The sequence below is a fragment of the Myxine glutinosa genome, chromosome 7 (genome assembly GCF_964187855.1).
Source record: "Myxine glutinosa chromosome 7, kmMyxGlut1.1, whole genome shotgun sequence".
In the NCBI taxonomy this organism is placed as follows: Eukaryota; Metazoa; Chordata; class Myxini; order Myxiniformes; family Myxinidae; genus Myxine; species Myxine glutinosa.
Window position 1 is genome coordinate 89,895,976 of NC_136267.1, and position 17,513 is coordinate 89,913,488.

The window sequence follows — 17,513 nt, forward strand, 5'->3', positions numbered from 1 at the left end:
ACCCCCAGGCCAACGGCCTGTGCAAGCGCTTTCATCGCTCAATGAAGGCCGCGCTCCGGGCCAGCATCCGCGACGGCAGCTGGGCCGACAGGCTCCCCTGGGTCCTGCTGGGCCTCAGGACGGCGCCCAAGGACGACCTGCACGCGTCCTCGGCGGAGCTGCTCTTCGGACAACCGCTGTGGGTGCCGGGCAAATTTATCCCCGACTCCACGGCTCCTTGGTCCGCGGCGCAACAGCGCTCCACCCTGCAGGAGACCGCCAGGAGGTACGCCCCGGTGCCGACGGCACACCACGGTTGCCCGTCCTCCCACGTCGCCCAGGAGTTTCGCACGGCGGAGTACGTTTTCGCCCGGCATAACGCCCACCAGGCACCGCTGCGGCCCCCGTACGACGGGCCCTTCCGCGTGCTGGAGACTGGGGACAAACATTTCACCGTGGACATCGGCGGTGCTCCGGATCGTATCTCCGTGGACTGCCTCAAGCCGGCCCACCTCGATCTGGACCACCCCCCGCAAGCAGCTCTGCCTCCGCGTCGAGGCCGCCCCCCGGCGGTCAGGCCCCCGGCACCCCCCAGCCCCGCTACCCCCCAGCCCTGCACGCATCGCCAGAGGGCGTTTCGGCCGGGTCATCCGGCTTCCCCGCAAACTCACCCTTCAGGTGCGCGGGAATTCTGGGGGGGCGCGTGTGGCGGGCACAATGATCAATAATTCCGCGCACCAGTGGGTGGCGAGCGTCCGGGCATGGAACTGAGATACATGCCCCGCCTTTCGGCCGATCGGCCACGCCCGGGGGCAAGGCGTGGCCTCGGGACATATCTGCGGGCTCGAAGGTCGAGCCCGCCCAGCCCAGTGCTGATGTGCGAGCTTGTAATAAAGTGCTTTCGTTTGTACCACGCGTTGTGGCCTACCTTTTTGGCAAACGAGTTGTGTGTGCACAGCACCACAATATCATGCGTCATGAATAGTGGGAAGGTAGACTGAAATGAAAGGCACACAAATTTATTTACCTATATTCCAGTCCATCTGGTCACAGGTGAATATAAGAAGAATCTGGACAATCTGCTTGCACTCCACCAATATGTGTTCCTGCGTCCTCCACAATGCGGCACCACATGTTGGTTACTGCACAGTATATTATAATTTATGCTGCTCGGATTCAGATTCGGAAATATGCTTTTACTTGGCTTACTGAGTCTCTCGTTGAACGATCAGCTTGTATTTCGTATCTCCTTTCACGTCATTTTATGTTTTGTTCGGTGAAGTGGCCATGGCGGTATAATTAGGTCAGGTGCACTGATGAGATACGTTTGAAGAAATTGGGTTTGAGTATAATTCTGTCAGTCTTTTAAACATTGTTCGTTAACCGAAAGTTTAAATGTTGGTTTTATGATTGGTATGAAAGGATGCGGTGAGGTGAGGTGAGGTGGGTTGGGTTGCTGTGACACCTCCATCAGGATCCTGCCAAAGAGGAAGAAGAATCGTACACGTGACGTCTTTGCGTGATTCGGACGACTGGAGGTTTCGGAACAAAAAGATCCAGTTCGTGAAGGTTAACAGAAAGGGGTGGCGCCGTGTCGTGAGATATACTACTGATAACCACGGAAGGTGTGATTGAGAGGTTACCTACCGGCATTGGGGCACGGAGAGCCCAGCAGGCCTCGCGTATTTGTGAGTGGGACGTTTTGTCCGACACTGTTCCACACGGTTATTGAAACGATTTGGTTCGAGTCCCGTCGTACACGGACCGTCTGCCTCTGTCTGAGTCGGAAATGGATTGACGGCCGCCGTGCCTGGCTCCCTCAGCATGGAGAGCCGGGGAAGCTGACTCGGAACCGGCCGGGGCTGTCCTTCTAGAACGTTCTGCGCCTTTTGTTCGAGCGTAATCCGAACCATCCGAGCACCAGTCGATCGATTTATCTACCCGTCCCGTCTTGTGTTCCTCCGACAATATGGAGCCGCTCAAGAAGTACTTCACCGAGGGTCTCATCCAACTGACCATCATTTTAAGTCTCCTGCGGGTGGACCTGGACACCTACTTAGACTCAGGTCTCGGTGACCTCCCGGAATTGCAGGAGATCATGGTGGGTCCGGGTTCCACCTCGGTGCGTATCCCGGGTCTCCGCATATCGGCCATTGACGGTCTTGCCGTGCACCCAAAGATTCCCGATCTCGATGGGTTCTTTGCTGCCCGGCGTTTGGCTTCTGAGCTCTATTGTCCGGGTCACCTTCGGACCCACATCTCCGCCTGGCTCTTCCACGGCCCTGCCACATCTGGCGGGACCGATTCCGGCTCGGCCACTTCATCTTCACACCAGGGTCCTCCATTGGTGAACTCTGCTCATGCCGGACCGGAACAAACTCCCGAAACCGGTCGAGCGGGACCTGCGGACGCTCAGGGCTGCCCGGACGGATCGAGGTCGGAAGACGAGGTCCCAGTGGAGGGAGGGGCTCGGGGAGAACTTGGTGGAGATTTCAACAAGGAGGTATGAAAGACCTTTCTTTCGCTTCCATCAATAGTACATCATGTAAAGGACCATTATTAATGGCATTAAGTAAAGATGGTGGGAACATGACCATCTCAATCATTTCCAACCCCCAAATCCTCCTCTCTTCCCCTTTTTTTATTTAGAATTGTTACCCTCATGATAACCTTGAAATATGATGAAAAACGTTTAAAACCTCTTTGGGTGGGGTGGGGGTATGAAGAGATGTTGTGGTAACATGCAGATAGACAGCAATTCTAGGAAATTAATTACTGTATTATTCAATTTTAATATTAAGCTTTGAATGGGGATTTGAGGGATTGCACAATATTTGTAGATTATTATTACCTCCGCCACCAAAGGTTATGTTTTCACCCCTGTCTGTCTGTCTGTCCGTTTGTGAACAAAATATCTCAAAAAGTTGTGGATGGATTTGGACGAAATTTGGCAGAGATGTAGCGTATGTGACAATGACGAAATGATTAGATTTTGGTGAAGATCCGGATTCTGAGCCGGCTACTAGAATTTTTAAAGTGATTCTTCACCATTGAGTGATATGGCCAACCAGGCGGAGGTGAGTGATATGGCCAACCATCTCTCTACTGAGTGCTGTTATTTAAGGTCTTTGTTGACGGGGTTCTCTTATCTTTAATCTTTAAACACTAATTCAGAGGTTTCCTTGTATTCATACCAATGAGATGTCACACAGCTTGGTTGCCCGTCCATCACACAGCTTGGTTGCCCGTCCGTCACACAGCTTGGTTGCCCGTCCGCCACACAGCTTGGTTGCCCGTCCGTCACACAGCTTGGTTGCCCGTCCGTCACACAGCTTGGTTGCCCGTCCGCCACACAGCTTGGTTGCCCGTCCGCCACACAGCTTGGTTGCCCGTCCGCCACACAGCTTGGTTGCCCGTCCGTCATACAGCTTGGTTGCCCGTCCGTCACACAGCTTGGTTGCCCGTCCGTCACACAGCTTGGTTGCCCGTCCGTCACACAGCTTGGTTGCCCGTCCGTCACACAGCTTGGTTGCCCGTCCGTCACACAGCTTGGTTGCCCGTCCGTCACACAGCTTGGTTGCCCGTCGGTCACACAGCTTGGTTGCCCGTCGGTCACACAGCTTGGTTGCCCGTCGGTCACATAGCTTGGTTGCCCGTCGGTCACATAGCTTGGTTGCCCGTCGGTCACATATCTTGGTTGCCCGTCGGTCACATAGCTTGGTTGCCCGTCGGTCACATAGCTTGGTTGCCCGTCGGTCACATATCTTGGTTGCCCGTCGGTCACATATCTTGGTTGCCCGTCCGTCACATATCTTAGTTGCCCGTCCGTCACATAGCTTTGTTGCCCGTCGGTCACATAGCTTGGTTGCCCGTCGGTCACATAGCTTGGTTGCCCGTCGGTCACATAGCTTGGTTGCCCGTCGGTCACATATCTTGGTTGCCCGTCGGTCACATATCTTGGTTGCCCGTCGGTCACATAGCTTGGTTGCCCGTCGGTCACATATCTTGGTTGCCCGTCGGTCACATATCTTGGTTGCCCGTCGGTCACATATCTTGGTTGCCCGTCGGTCACATATCTTGGTTGCCCGTCGGTCACATATCTTAGTTGCCCGTCCGTCACATAGCTTTGTTGCCCGTCGGTCACATAGCTTGGTTGCCCGTCGGTCACATAGCTTGGTTGCCCGTCGGTCACATAGCTTGGTTGCCCGTCGGTCACATATCTTGGTTGCCCGTCGGTCACATAGCTTGGTTGCCCGTCGGTCACATATCTTGGTTGCCCGTCGGTCACATATCTTGGTTGCCCGCCGGTCACATATCTTGGTTGCCCGTCGGTCACATAGCTTGGTTGCCCGTCGGTCACATATCTTGGTTGCCCGTCGGTCACATATCTTGGTTGCCCGCCGGTCACATATCTTGGTTGCCCGTCGGTCACATATCTTGGTTGCCCGTCGGTCACATATCTTGGTTGCCCGCCGGTCACATATCTTGGTTGCCCGTCCGTCACATATCTTGGTTGCCCATCCGTCAAATAGCTTGGTTGCCAGTCCGTCACATATCTTGGTTGCCCATCCGTCACATAGCTTGGTTGCCCGTCAGTCGCGCAATGGTTGCCCGTCGGTCGCGCAATGGTTGCCCTTCGGTCGCGCAATGGTTGCCCGTCGGTCACTCAATGGTTGCCCGTCGGTCGCGCAATGGTTTCCCGTTGTCATCCTGATAAGGAAATGAGATTTATTCAGTTCTTGCAGTGAGTATGAATACAGCATCTTGTTTATGGAGGAATATAATTAGTATATCTGAACAAAAATGAATTTGTTCATCACAGACTTCTACCCTGAATGAGGGAAAATTTGCTGTATCCTGAAAATGGCCACATTATGTAAATGGTCCTTCATTGTCAAGGAGAGAAACTAAAAGCGTCAAAAACATTTCAGATTTTCTTTCTCCGTATTACACAAGTCTCTCAAGATTCGGATGAAATTTTGTGGGCAGATTGAATGTACAACAACAACAACAATAACAGGCATTTTAAGGTCATTTTCTCTGCAAGAGCGGGGGTTAGCCTTGCGGTCCCCATGACAATACAACAACAGGCATTTTAAGGCCATTTTCCCTGCAAGAGCGGGGGTTAGCCTTGCGGTCCCCATGACGATCTTCTCCATTTTGCCCTATTTTCTGCATCTCTCCTTGTTAACCCCCTTGCCCGCATTTCTTCTTCGACCATCTTTAGCCAAGTCTTTCTCGGTCTTCCCCGTCCTCTACTTCCTTATACATTCATTTCCTTCACAGCATCCATCACAGGCTCTATTCCCATCATCTTTCGCAATTCATCATTTGTCTTCCTCTCTCTCAACAATACTCCGCACATCCCCCGAACCATTCGCATTTTCACCCTTTCCAGCCTTCGTTGCTGCTCTACGTTCATTACCCATGTCTCGCTCCCATAAATCATAACACTTCTCACACATGCAGCATACACCTTTCCCTTCAGCTTCAGCAACACTCCCCTCCTCGTCAGCACGCCACTCAGTTCCCGAAACTTCTTCCATGCACATCTCACTCTAGCAACCGTTTCCGAGTCTGATCCACCTTCTTCATTCAGCATGTCTCCGAGGTAGCAAAATGTTTTCACACCTTCCAACTTCACGCCGTCTCCAAGATCCAACTCAACATTTCCTCCATCTGCAGCTCCCTCTGTGCACACCTTACACTTGAATGTAGCTGCCACACTGGTTAATGACCCTCTCAGACCACTACATTTTTGATGAACCCACTCAGCGCACATTGTACATTGAATGGAGTTCACTCCGACACCCTTCCTGCACACAGCACACGGCCACTTCCCAGTTCTTTCCACCTCACCACATGGGGGGGGGGGGGGGGGGGGGCGGGCGGGCGGTGGGGGCAAATTAATAATAATAATAAAAAAAATAATCTTTATTGTCCCATATTCAGGGAAATGATTCTTTGATTCTATAATATAAAAACATAAAACACAAGGAATAAGAAAACAAAATATAAAATATGGAAGATTCGATAAGTAACGACCGAATGTATCGCGGACAGACAGAAAGATGCCAAATTGTGTATTTTAGTATGATAACATGCTAATAACGTCTACATCAAGAAACAAATATTTAGGTTGTTTTTACAAGGAGGCCAGGTTTGTCTTAGTGGAATTTGGATGTTATGTTGAAGTGCAAGTTCATAATGTGTGCATGTAAGGCTCTCGTGTAAAACATTGTTTTCCCTGTACAGTATTGCATGTTGCCACTTGTTCTGAGCCAGGTGCCGTGATGGTTTTTTGTTGAAGTTTTTTGTTGACGTGCCACGTTTCACTTGCCTTTATATAGACTTTAAAAAAATCCCTTATTGGAGTTGGCTGTCTGAACAATGGTGGTTCAATGTTGATCTGGACTTTAAATTTGAGAAAATTAATGCTGAAAAGGGTTAAAAGGTCAAATAGACTAGGCTAAATTTCCAGAAATGCATCTAATACAAGTTATAGGGGCATTTCTGAGTAAAAGTTGGTAACAAGTGTTTTTAACCTATTTTGGGGGTGCTGATCATGAAAAAATAGGATACCAAGCTGAATTTTTGGTATTTGATGCTCAAATGTGGAAAAAACTAAATGGCCGCCAAAATATTTAACTTTTAGCCGCTGAACTCAGAATCACACAGGAAGACATTTCAACAAGTACACTTTACGTGAAACAAGATGAATATTTCCGGGCAATCAAATTTGTTTATACTATTTTAGCAGAAATCGATGTTTCGGCCATTTTCCAAGATGGCCGCCATCAAATCTTATATTGACGATATCTCCAGTTCTAGTGAACATAGAATCATTATTTTGATGTCCAGCCCCAGGTTATCGAGGTCAAGGAAGCATATGAGCGCACTATTATTAGTGTTGGACCAAAGCTATATACTGAAACAGGACACATTCAAGGTGGTTGCTCACAAAATAGCTCTAAATATCGGCTAACTGCAGCTAAAATGATATCTACAGACACTTACACATGGACCCTTGTGCCACACAGCTCATATAATAAACAACACGATTACAAGGCAATACAACTTTACTTTTGATCTTCATTGATTAATACGATTACATGCAGTGAACAATCACATATGAACGTTTAACTATATACAGGTAGCACAGTCATGACGTCTTTTACGATATGCAGGCTCGACGGTAAGTTGAATAATGTCGTTAACACATTACACATTGTCATTAAAGCAACCGTCCTGGTCAGTTTCTTGCCGACATACACATGCAGCTGTGCAGCCAAGTTTTGCTTTACGGCAGCTACAGCGCATGGTACGACACCGTGACCTGCAACTGCAAGAAACAAGTTCAAGACACGACTCAGGAATTGGATGGAGTGTCATCAGCACTGGTTGCAAATTGGTAGCGACCCTTTTCCATCCCAACTCCGTGACATTCGGCAGGTTCGGAAGTGGGCAGTGTGCCTCCTTCCATATCAGAGATTGGTAATGCACACGCTGGATGTGGAATTTGAGAGCATCGCTCGTGGGTGGCATCGCTTCTGGTTTGCAGGCCTTCTCAAACATGACCCGACGAACGCTATCAGTTGTCTCCAGATTGTTCATCCCGTAGATTTTGCAGACAAATATTTCTGTCGATTTTGACACTTCAGGGGTCAAATTCCCTACTCCCAAACCCACAAGAAGGTGGTGATACTCAAGGAAGACTTTCCATGCTGAACGTTTCGTGTGTCCACAGATGTGCGATGTCGTGTCCGATCCCGTAAGAGCGTGAAATGGCAGAAGTGATTGGACTGAATTTGATGGCAAGTTGTGATATAATGGACCTATGGGTATGTACTTTCTCTTCTGGGCAGTACCAGCCATCATCCATAGATTTCTGCAACTGACACGCGGAAAATGTGCCACCAACAACAGCATGACATCAGTGTCTCTCGCACATACAACTACAGTGTCCAGCCGACTATCTATGACATGTAGAATTATGCGTGTGTCCGCTTCTTCGTGTGTTGCTTTTAGTGGAGTGAGGTCAGTATTGCCACGTGATGACCTGATTTCACGCTCATCGTCAAACCCCCCTGCAACCACAATCTCTGTATCACCAGGAGCATGTGCCAGAAGTTCTTCCGAGAGGAAGCGAGCAAGGGCTGCCTTGTTTTCTGGAAGGGCAATGAAGTTTATCCAGGAGTTAGGCAGTGGCACCTCCCGTCCTTCTACAATACGACGTATTGGACGACTTGTCTTTGTTCGTTTGGTTCTTGTTCCTGCTTTGATCGACTCATCTCGGTATCTGTCAAATACAACGTCTATGCGAAGATATTGCATTCCTGACTGGAAGATTGATCTTGTGAAAACGTCTGCCAAGTCTCCAAATGTCTTGGCAGCAACCGGTTTCCCAATGGCCACGACTCGAGCCTGTCCATCTATAACAAGACAAGCTGATTTCCCGTGCAGATCGAGCGTAGCAGGACATGGAACATCTGCTGTCAACATATCAGCCAGCAACGATTTGTTTCCTGTCCTTAAATTGCCATTGAGCTCTGCCAGCGAGACTGGTACTCGAAGAAGTTCGTGGTTCAACACGTTGTCCAAGTTGATCGTGCGGCCAGATGCATATGCCGTTACCAAACGTTGGAGGAAGTTTTGATCAGCTTTCAGAACAGTGCGTTTGTTCTTTTCGGCACTGTGTTGTACTACCTTATAAAGATCGTCGAATGTTGGAGCATTGTTCTTCTTGATGGTGTCATACAATGAGTGCTGAGGCACTGAGGTTTCTGCGTCTCCAACAAGTCTATCCTCCACAAATTCATCCAGTTGTTTCTGACCCATGACTCGTGCGTTCAGTAGCGATGTTTGGATTTCTTCGCTAGCAACGTCTTTTGTTGCAATGTTTTGCAGCGCAGCGTGATGCGTATCAGGTGCAAACACATGGAAGCGTTCCAATATGCTGAGCAGAATGTTCTCGTCTGCATTGTCACGTTGTTGTCTTGCTGGTTTCGATTTGTTATGGCTGAGCAAGTCTTTTGGATATATCTGCAACATTTCACGCGTATCTGCTGCAATATGTGCTCTCAGGTTGTAAGACAATGCCCATCTGTTCAAGGCTGTATTGGTTTTGGTGATACCAACGATTCCTCCGGCCCTTTTACCAGTTCCATTCAACCACTCTTGTGCCTGGTCGGGATCAACCTGATTGAACTTACGCGCCGACCGTTTGACCACAAAATTTCCTTTTTTGAATTCTTCGAGAACTGACTCTGGTAGGTTTCTCATTTCAGCCAAGTAGACAGGACCCCAGCGTCCATAGTTTACATGGTCATACCTGAGAAAGAAAGGTAGCATGCAGGTGAATGAATGGATGTGAAGGTCCCAAAGTCCATCTCGTTGGGCTCTTGTGAACATAAGTAGAATTGCTACCATTTCCAGGTATCCCCACCAGAAAGAGAAGTTGACATTGTCCTCCTTTCTGCGTTCCAGGAAATCTGACATCAATGATGAAAACGTTGGGTTTGTCAGCAAGGTGACAAGGATCTCAACAGCTGCCAGGTCGGATGCAGCCTTGGATATTTGAATATGCAGTTGCTCGTCGGCTTCTTTCACATAGTCTAGTAGATTGGGTCCTAATAGTCGCCATAGGGCCTGGCATGTAATCCCACATGGCCAGGCTTATCAAGCAAATCTCCTCGAAGTTTTAGGGCAACATGCACCAGCGACAGGAAGATGTCCTCTTCAGGCCCGAACCTAGGCATTGTTAGTTGTTCGTCTGCTTCATCCGTCAGTCCAGATACAGCATTGCCGGTATACTTAGATGGTACCAACAACGTTTCTCTCTGAGATGTCCCACCATCAGGTCGAACAAAGAGGATGGTATCACCTACTCGAGATTGCAGTTTTTCCCTGAATGTTGTCCGACGACTTACAAAGGACTTCGGAATAACTGTGTTAGCTTCCTCTGAAAGATTTACATACCGATCCCAGACGTCACTTAGCCTCAGCACATGACCCTTTTGGGCTGCATACATAAGTTCTGAAGAAAGCCATATCAAAGGTAAGTCTTGACTGGTGTGAAAATCTTCTTTGACTTTGGATGTACTTCTTTTGAACGAACTTAAGCAAGGAAGGTGATATTTACCTTCCGCTGCGATGAGGTCACTAACGCCTGCCAAACTGAAGCATAGCTTGTGATGTAATTTAGATGCCTCTAAAATATCTTTGCTGACATTGAATGTCATAACTGAACTTAATCGTTGTTTTGACGTACGATCCTGACAAAACATGCACAGCGTCCAGTCAACTGGCTTGACAGAGCTCCGACGTATGACACGACCTTGGGTAGACCCAACAACTGAGCTGCATGTTGGTACATTTTCTCGGTCCTGATGATGATCTTCCAGTCTTTCTAGGCGAAGAAGTTTATTTTTATCGGTGAATTGGACATAACAGTTTTTGTGCCATACGATTGAGGTGGTATTCGAACCCAACGCCAGATCCAGACGCTCAATTATATTGCGGTTTTTTGGGTCGCGTAATTTCTTTCTGGTTTCGTAAGCCTTAGCGAGTGTGGCTAGACCTTGATTGCTGGCAGATCGCAAATCCCCATCTGTTTGGCATAAAATGCATAAGGCGAAGTCAATCGATGATGGTCGTTTCAGAGTAGCAACAGGATCCATCTTGATTTAGTCTGAAAATAAAAGAAAGAGAGGTTGCATGTCACCGTCCCGGTAAATAAACCGTCCTTAACTAGACATGATAACAACCTTAACTAGAAAATACAGTTGACAGTGATCTGAAAGCAATGTAATGCCAATCAAGGTAAAACGGCAATAAAAGCCAATATGGTGTATGAAACATCTTCCATTGAAAGCCTGCAATTCAGCTTGGTATCCTATCTTTTCGTGGTCAGCACGCTCACATACAGCTAATAAGCATAGATACCAAGTGCTACTATGACATTCCTATTTTTAAAAGAAAATTAGAAATGTCAATATCGCGTATACTTTTTTTGACGGCCATTTTGTTTTTTGGCTGATTTAAGCCCTAAATATGTAATATTCAGCTTGGTATTATTTTTTATCGTGATCAGCACCCTCATATACAGCTAATAAGCATGGATACCAAGTATTACTACGACATTCCACTTTTCTGAAGAAAAAAAACAAATATCGCATAAACTTTTTTGGCGGCCATTTTGTTTTTTGCTGATTTAGGCCCTAAATATGCACATTTCAGCTTGGTATCCGTTTTTTTCGTGATCAGCACCCTCATATCCACCTAAAACGCCCGGATACCAACTTTTACTCAGAAATGCCTCTGCCAAAAAAAAATCAGAAATTTAGCCTCGTCTAAAATATGTACCAAAAAAAATGCAATTTATAGCACATTTTGAAACATTTTTAATGAAACTTTGTGCAGTAAATGTAAACCTTAGGGGGTGCTGACTTAGGGTCACGGGTGAAAAACCCGTGATAATTTGATATTGGGTCATTCCCTGCAGAACGTTTTGCCATCTTTCAAAGTTGCTTTAGGTGGGAAGCGTGGGACTTTGCGATGGCGGGGCTATCGACTTCACTCTCATTTGCGGTGTGGTATTGAGGATTATTGTGTATTCAAGTTGCTCCTTTGCCTTGTTTCCATCCACCACTCAACCCGGGTTGAAAACTGTGCTGCCCTGACCCAGGTTCCCCCACAGCCCAAATGAGACCTATCTGGGTGGAAAAGCTCAGCTTTCCATTTGGTGTTCTTTTTAATGGATGGGGACGGTTCTTTCTCTGCAAGACTTGAGGGCAAGAATAGCCCACCCAGGATCACTCATTCACTCTGTTGTCTGAGGTGTTCTGCAGGGTCTGTGAGCAATGCTACGTATACGAGTGATTATACACCTGGAATGTGTACATAGTCCCCTACCAATTAAAGTCACATCTTACCATGATCTTTTGCAACCTTTCTTGTCTCCTGCCTACTTCCTACTTTTAAAAGGTGCAGTATTGGAAAAGGATCTGGGGATGGTTATAGATACGGGTTGGGGAGGAGGGAAGGTACACAGCACAGTACCAGTCAGATATAGGTAAAAGCAACAGGCTTTTAGGGTGTATTTGTCGGGGAATAAATTATATATCAGAGGTCGTGTTAACTCTTTGCAGGAGTTTCATGAGGCCCCTTCCAGAATAGTGTTCTGTTTTGGTTCCCACATCTCAGGAAGAACGTAGCTGCCGTAGAGAGGGTTCAGCATCAGACTACTGGATTAACTAGATGGTATTCATGGAATACTTGCCTTGCGCAGTCAACTTGTTGCGAGCCAACTCTTCTGTTTTTGAACATTTTTTTTCTTTCATCCAATATGGCTGCCAGACCATGTGAGCGATGACATCATAAATTTATATTCTCTAATATAATTGTTGCATAGATCACGCTCGATACATTTCAAACTGATCAGACGAAGCGTTGTCGCTGTCGAATTATGACGTCATAATGATGGCACTAATGACGTCATCGTTAACAACACCCATTCCCTATATGGAGTTCTTTACAATGAGCCATGTTTCCATTTTTACCATGCAGCGGTTTTGGAGATTATAGAGGTGCAACATTTTTTGGTTTTTCCAAGATGGCGCCTGTACCACATGACATATGACGTCATGATTATTCTTAAAATATTCTACATGAGGAGGCGTTCCTATGGTGAAAATTTCGTGCCCATCAGACCAATAGTTGCTGAGAAAAAAAATTCACAATGATCGGATAAGTGTTGTACTTGTTGAATTATGACGTCATAATGAAGGCACAGATGACATCATCATTAACATATCTTATTCCCCAAGGGGAGTACTTCACAATGAGCCATGTTTCAATTTTTTCCATGGAGCCGTTTCGGAGATGGAGGTGCAACCTTTTTCGATCTTTTCCAAGATGGCATCTGTACCACGTGACGTATGGCGTTATAATTATCAGAAAAATCCACAGGAGCCGCACATATTCTGAAAATTTCGTCCATCGGTCTAATAGTTGCAGAGGAATTTTTGTTTTATTCATACTAATCAGATCAAGCGTTGTACTTGTCGAATTATGACGTCATAATTAAGACACCGATGACATCACCATCAACATGTCTTATTCCCCATGGTGAGTACTTGACAATGAGCCATGTTTCAATTTTTTCCATTGAGTGGTTTGGGAGATATGGAGGTGTAACGTTTTTCCAAGATGGCGTCCATACCATGTGACCTATGACGTCATTATGAATTTAAAAAAATTATGCAGGCGGAGGCGCTTCTATGGTAAAATTTCGTGTCAATCGGACCAACGGTTGCCGAGAAAATGAATTTTTAAAATGCAGACGCACACGGCCACGTACGGCACACGGCACACGTACACAGCTGAATGCTTAACCCTACTTTTCGCTTTGCGAGCGCAGGGTAACTATTCTCTGAGTGAAAGGCCCCTGCCTTACTTCTGTCTTGACTCTCCTCTTCTTTACTCTCAGGCCATATCACTGGCTATTCCGCAAAAATAAAACTTCGCCACTTATTTTGTCAATACCTTTCATTATCCTAAACATCTCGATCACCTCAATTTTAATGCGTAAAGTCCTGTCTCCTTCAGCTAGTCCTCGTACCTGAGTAATGCTAACCCATTTTGGCTTGTTGTCTTGAAGTTTTTGTCAGTGACCCATATTTGGAGGCTGGAAAGGGACCTAAAATGTGACTTGTGTATAAAATAAATAATTTACGCGTATCCAGAACCATTCACACAACCAGTGCCCCTTATTTCAAGCTTGAGGTGTCATTTGTGGGATAACCCAGGTCAGGGGTGAGGATGAATAATTGTTTTCACACTTCCAAAACTGGCATCTAGTACTTCTACAATTTGACGTTTAGTGTGGTCGCTACCTGATGCTAATCTGTGATTTTTCTAAATTTGCCAGTTGAACACTTTAATGTTTAACAGCAGTTGCTTGTAAGAATGCATAAGCTCACGGCCACTTTCGAACACGATGTACCTACCATTGAACACATCTATGTGAAAGACACGTTATACAAACAGTCTTTTGAAACTTTACTTCTTCACAAATAACTGGATTACCTCTTCCGTGGCACTCTACTCCTGGCCGCCATCTTGTTTTACCCACAACCTTTCTGTAATTAATTTCACTCCTTGTGATGTGGTGCATCCATTTGTCGTTCTGCTGTTTTCCCTATGTCCAGTTTTGTCTTGTTATCCATGGCCTCGTGTTCCATTCTCCATTAATCTAGATACATGTAAATTAATAAAGATGTTTAGACTGGTGTTGTTGTCACTTCATGTTTAACTTGCTCAGGGAAGCTTACCCTGAGCAAGTCCTTAGACCCCAATACATATAACGTTCAGCAATGAAATATTTTGCATGTTCTACAATAAAAAGGCCACTTAACCGTGAGCCGCCCTTGTTGATGTTCCTGCACGCGATGGTTGTGGTTGTTTGGATAGGTAGCCTCATGCCGGTGTAGTCTTTCTGGTTTGAATTCACATTTTTACATGCGGATAAGATATTGTTTTTGTATCTGTCCTCTTAATTACAGGTATAAATGGTGAGCCGAGTGTTACCACGAATAACGTGTATTCTTTGTAGATCGTTAAAATCCACTCCCTGCTCGAGTCTCGTTTATCTTATATTTACTTCCTTGGAGGGGCAGAGGGGAGAGGTTTGTTTATTTATTTGTTTAAGACATTTCTGCTCAGAAAGGCCATGGTAACTGACATTATAATTGCATTTGGGGGTTAATACTCTGGGTTTCTGTGATAACTTTAAATTGGCCTGTTTTCCATTCCCATCTGGACACATCTAGGATCTCATGTTGCTCAAATCCCTTGTACTCTGTTCGGTTGTACATTGTCCACTGATATCCTTCACCTGCATATGATGCATGCACAAGTTCTTCCAACCTCAGATACAAATAATACAAACATAGGGGCAATACCCCTGGCACTCACCTAGCGAATAAACTATACAGCACCGAATAAAGGTATTTTAAACCAATTTCAATGGTTGCTAGAAGACAGGGCAGCATGTAGAATCACACTAACATAATCATAAGACTTCAAACAAAGTATAAACTCGATTCAGTATAAAAAACAAAACAAAAAAAAACAACCTATTTTGGGGGCCAACTCCCACCCCGTGTACCTCCTCAGACCCCAATTTTTCCAATGCCTTGAACAAGCATTGGTACATCACGGATGATTGTGTGTGCAGGTTCTGAGGAAAAAAGCAAATATCTATTTTTGGGGGCAAGCCCCCCCCCATCCCCCCCCACCCCCCCCCCTAGAGACCACCTTAGACCCCAATCTATCTATAATTCCAGTAATCTCTGTGTGTTTGTTTGTCTGTGACCGCTGTTTCTCGACAACCACGGGTCCGATATACTTTAAACTTGCCAGGTATATTGCTGGGGACCTGAGGATGTGCCTTTTCAAGGTTTCATATTAATCGGAGAAGTAGTTACCGAGCTATGTCCAAAAAACGATTCAACCAATCAGAGAGCAGCGAGCTATCACGTGTGCCGAACGTGGCGAACAGACTCTGCCTCGGACGGCACATTTGAGAGCGTATTCATTTATTTCCCGTTGGCAAACTATGTTGCCGCTATGTTGGCGTTAAACTATGTTTTAAAACTAATTAAAACTAATTTGCGATTCTTTCGCTTTCCTGCGCGTTTGTGCACGCTATGGCGATTTCTTTACCAAACTCCGCAAGCCGTTCGCTTTGGACCAAACCATTTCATGTAAATAGAGGGGGGGGATTGTCACCGTACTCGCAAGCCGTTCGCTTTGGACCAAACCATTTCATGTAAATAGAGGGGGGGGGGATTGTCACCGTACTCGCAAGCCGTTCGCTTTGGACCAAACCATTTCATGTAAATAGAGGGGGGGGATTGTCACCGTACCCGCAAGCCGTTCGCTTTGGCTTTGCGAATGGACCAAACCATTTCATGTAAATAGAGGGGGGGGATATAATTTTAGATATATATATAGTACGGGCATGCCCTAGTTTTTTAAATGCCAGGAACAAACTTTGGTACAACACAAGTTATTTAAGGTTGTGGTCAAGTTTTTAGCAGGATTGCATGTGTAGTTTCTGAAAAGAATGCAAATACCTATTTTGGGAGGAACCCCCCCCCCCCCTGGAGAACCCCAACGGGTAGATTTTTTTTTTTTATTGCAGTGAACAAACGTTGGTACATCACGGGTGATGAAGGTTGTGGTAAAGTTTCGTCGGGATTGTGTGTGTGTGTGTGTGTGTGTGTGCAGTTTCAGAGAAGAAAGCAAACACCGATTTTGGGGGGCAACCTCTCCCGTAGATCCCCAAAGGGGCAGATTTTTTTAATGCCGTGAACAAATTTTGGTACATCACGGGTGATGATGGTTGTGGGAAAGTTTCATCGAAATCGTGTGTGTAGTTTCAGAGAAAAAAGCAAATATATATTGTTACGGTCCGCGGTTAAGGATGTTATATTTGCCGAGCGGAGGCTCCGAACAGTTGTTCCCCGACTCACCTGATTCACCCAGACGTTGGCCGTATCGCGCCACCGCTATTCAATCGGGAAAAGACTAAGACGACGAATGCAAAGAGGAAGAAGAAGACGTACAGAAGAGTAACGGGGTTTATTATTATTTACACACATAAGCAAAAAGAGCAGTCACGTTTATTTACAGGGGACATGAGACGCAGGTGACACAGTGAAAATTACTAGCTTATACAGACTTAGTTACTACCCAGGACAGCACGAACAAAACAAACTCACGTAGGCAAAATGGGGAACTTGCAGGCAGGAATGGCTGGAAAGGATGAGCAGGTGGGATCACAGGGCACAGCAAGCAGGTCCACTCCGGGCGGGAAGCGGGGAGCCGGCAGCTCCTTGTAATCCGCTTTACAGCGCACACCGTCAGGGCTTCACGTGGCTGGTTGAAACGGGGCTGCACTCCTCTGTTGTATCTCTTGTGTAGCTTGTTTCGTAAAAGCTCCTCGGCTTTCTCTTGGACCCTTTCTTTTGTCGTGTCCCTCTCCACGCAGCTCAGCTCGTATTTTTCTTCCTCTCACTTCCCTTCCAGCGCGGGTCTCTCCACCCAGCTCAGCTCAGCCTTTCTCTCACTTCTCTCCAGCTCATCTGCGATCTTCGCACCCTCCTCGCATACCGTTAGCGCGGGGCTGACACGCCCTCTTCGGTTTCGGTACCGCCCTCTCCCCCGTGCTCTGTTTCGTGACCTTGTATGGTAATCCCACGGGCTTGTCTCCTTATTTGGGCATCGCGCCGACGGCACACCCCTCGTGGCGAGCCACGGGCTTGTTTCCTTATTTGGGCATGGGGCTGCACAGCCCCGCCCTTCGTGGCGCGCCCTGGGCTTGCCTCTCCCTGGCGACCCCGCCCCTCCTGTTCAAACAGAGCACGGAGCACATATTCACTATAGCAGCGAAATGAGAGGGCGTGCACCCCACGCTCGTGAACTGCTTTACCCGCAGATGGAGAGTTTGGCTGGGAAATGGAAGTATT

At 46.7% G+C, this 17,513-nt stretch overlaps 1 protein-coding gene across 2 annotated transcripts in view; it reads left to right on the plus strand.

The window, feature by feature from the left end:
- Positions 1 to 1,414: 1,414 nt before the first annotated feature.
- Positions 1,415 to 17,513, plus strand: part of LOC137431407 (endoplasmic reticulum membrane sensor NFE2L1) — a 69,528-nt gene continuing 53,429 nt past the window's right edge. The window contains exon 1 of one of the 2 annotated variants that reach the window (XM_068122704.2): positions 1,415 to 2,482. In XM_068122704.2, the coding sequence (XP_067978805.2) occupies positions 1,949 to 2,482 (534 nt within the window). In that variant the 5' untranslated portion in view covers positions 1,415 to 1,948. The remainder of the gene's footprint in view (positions 2,483 to 17,513) is intronic. The other variant, XM_068122705.2, reaches the window with a different exon arrangement.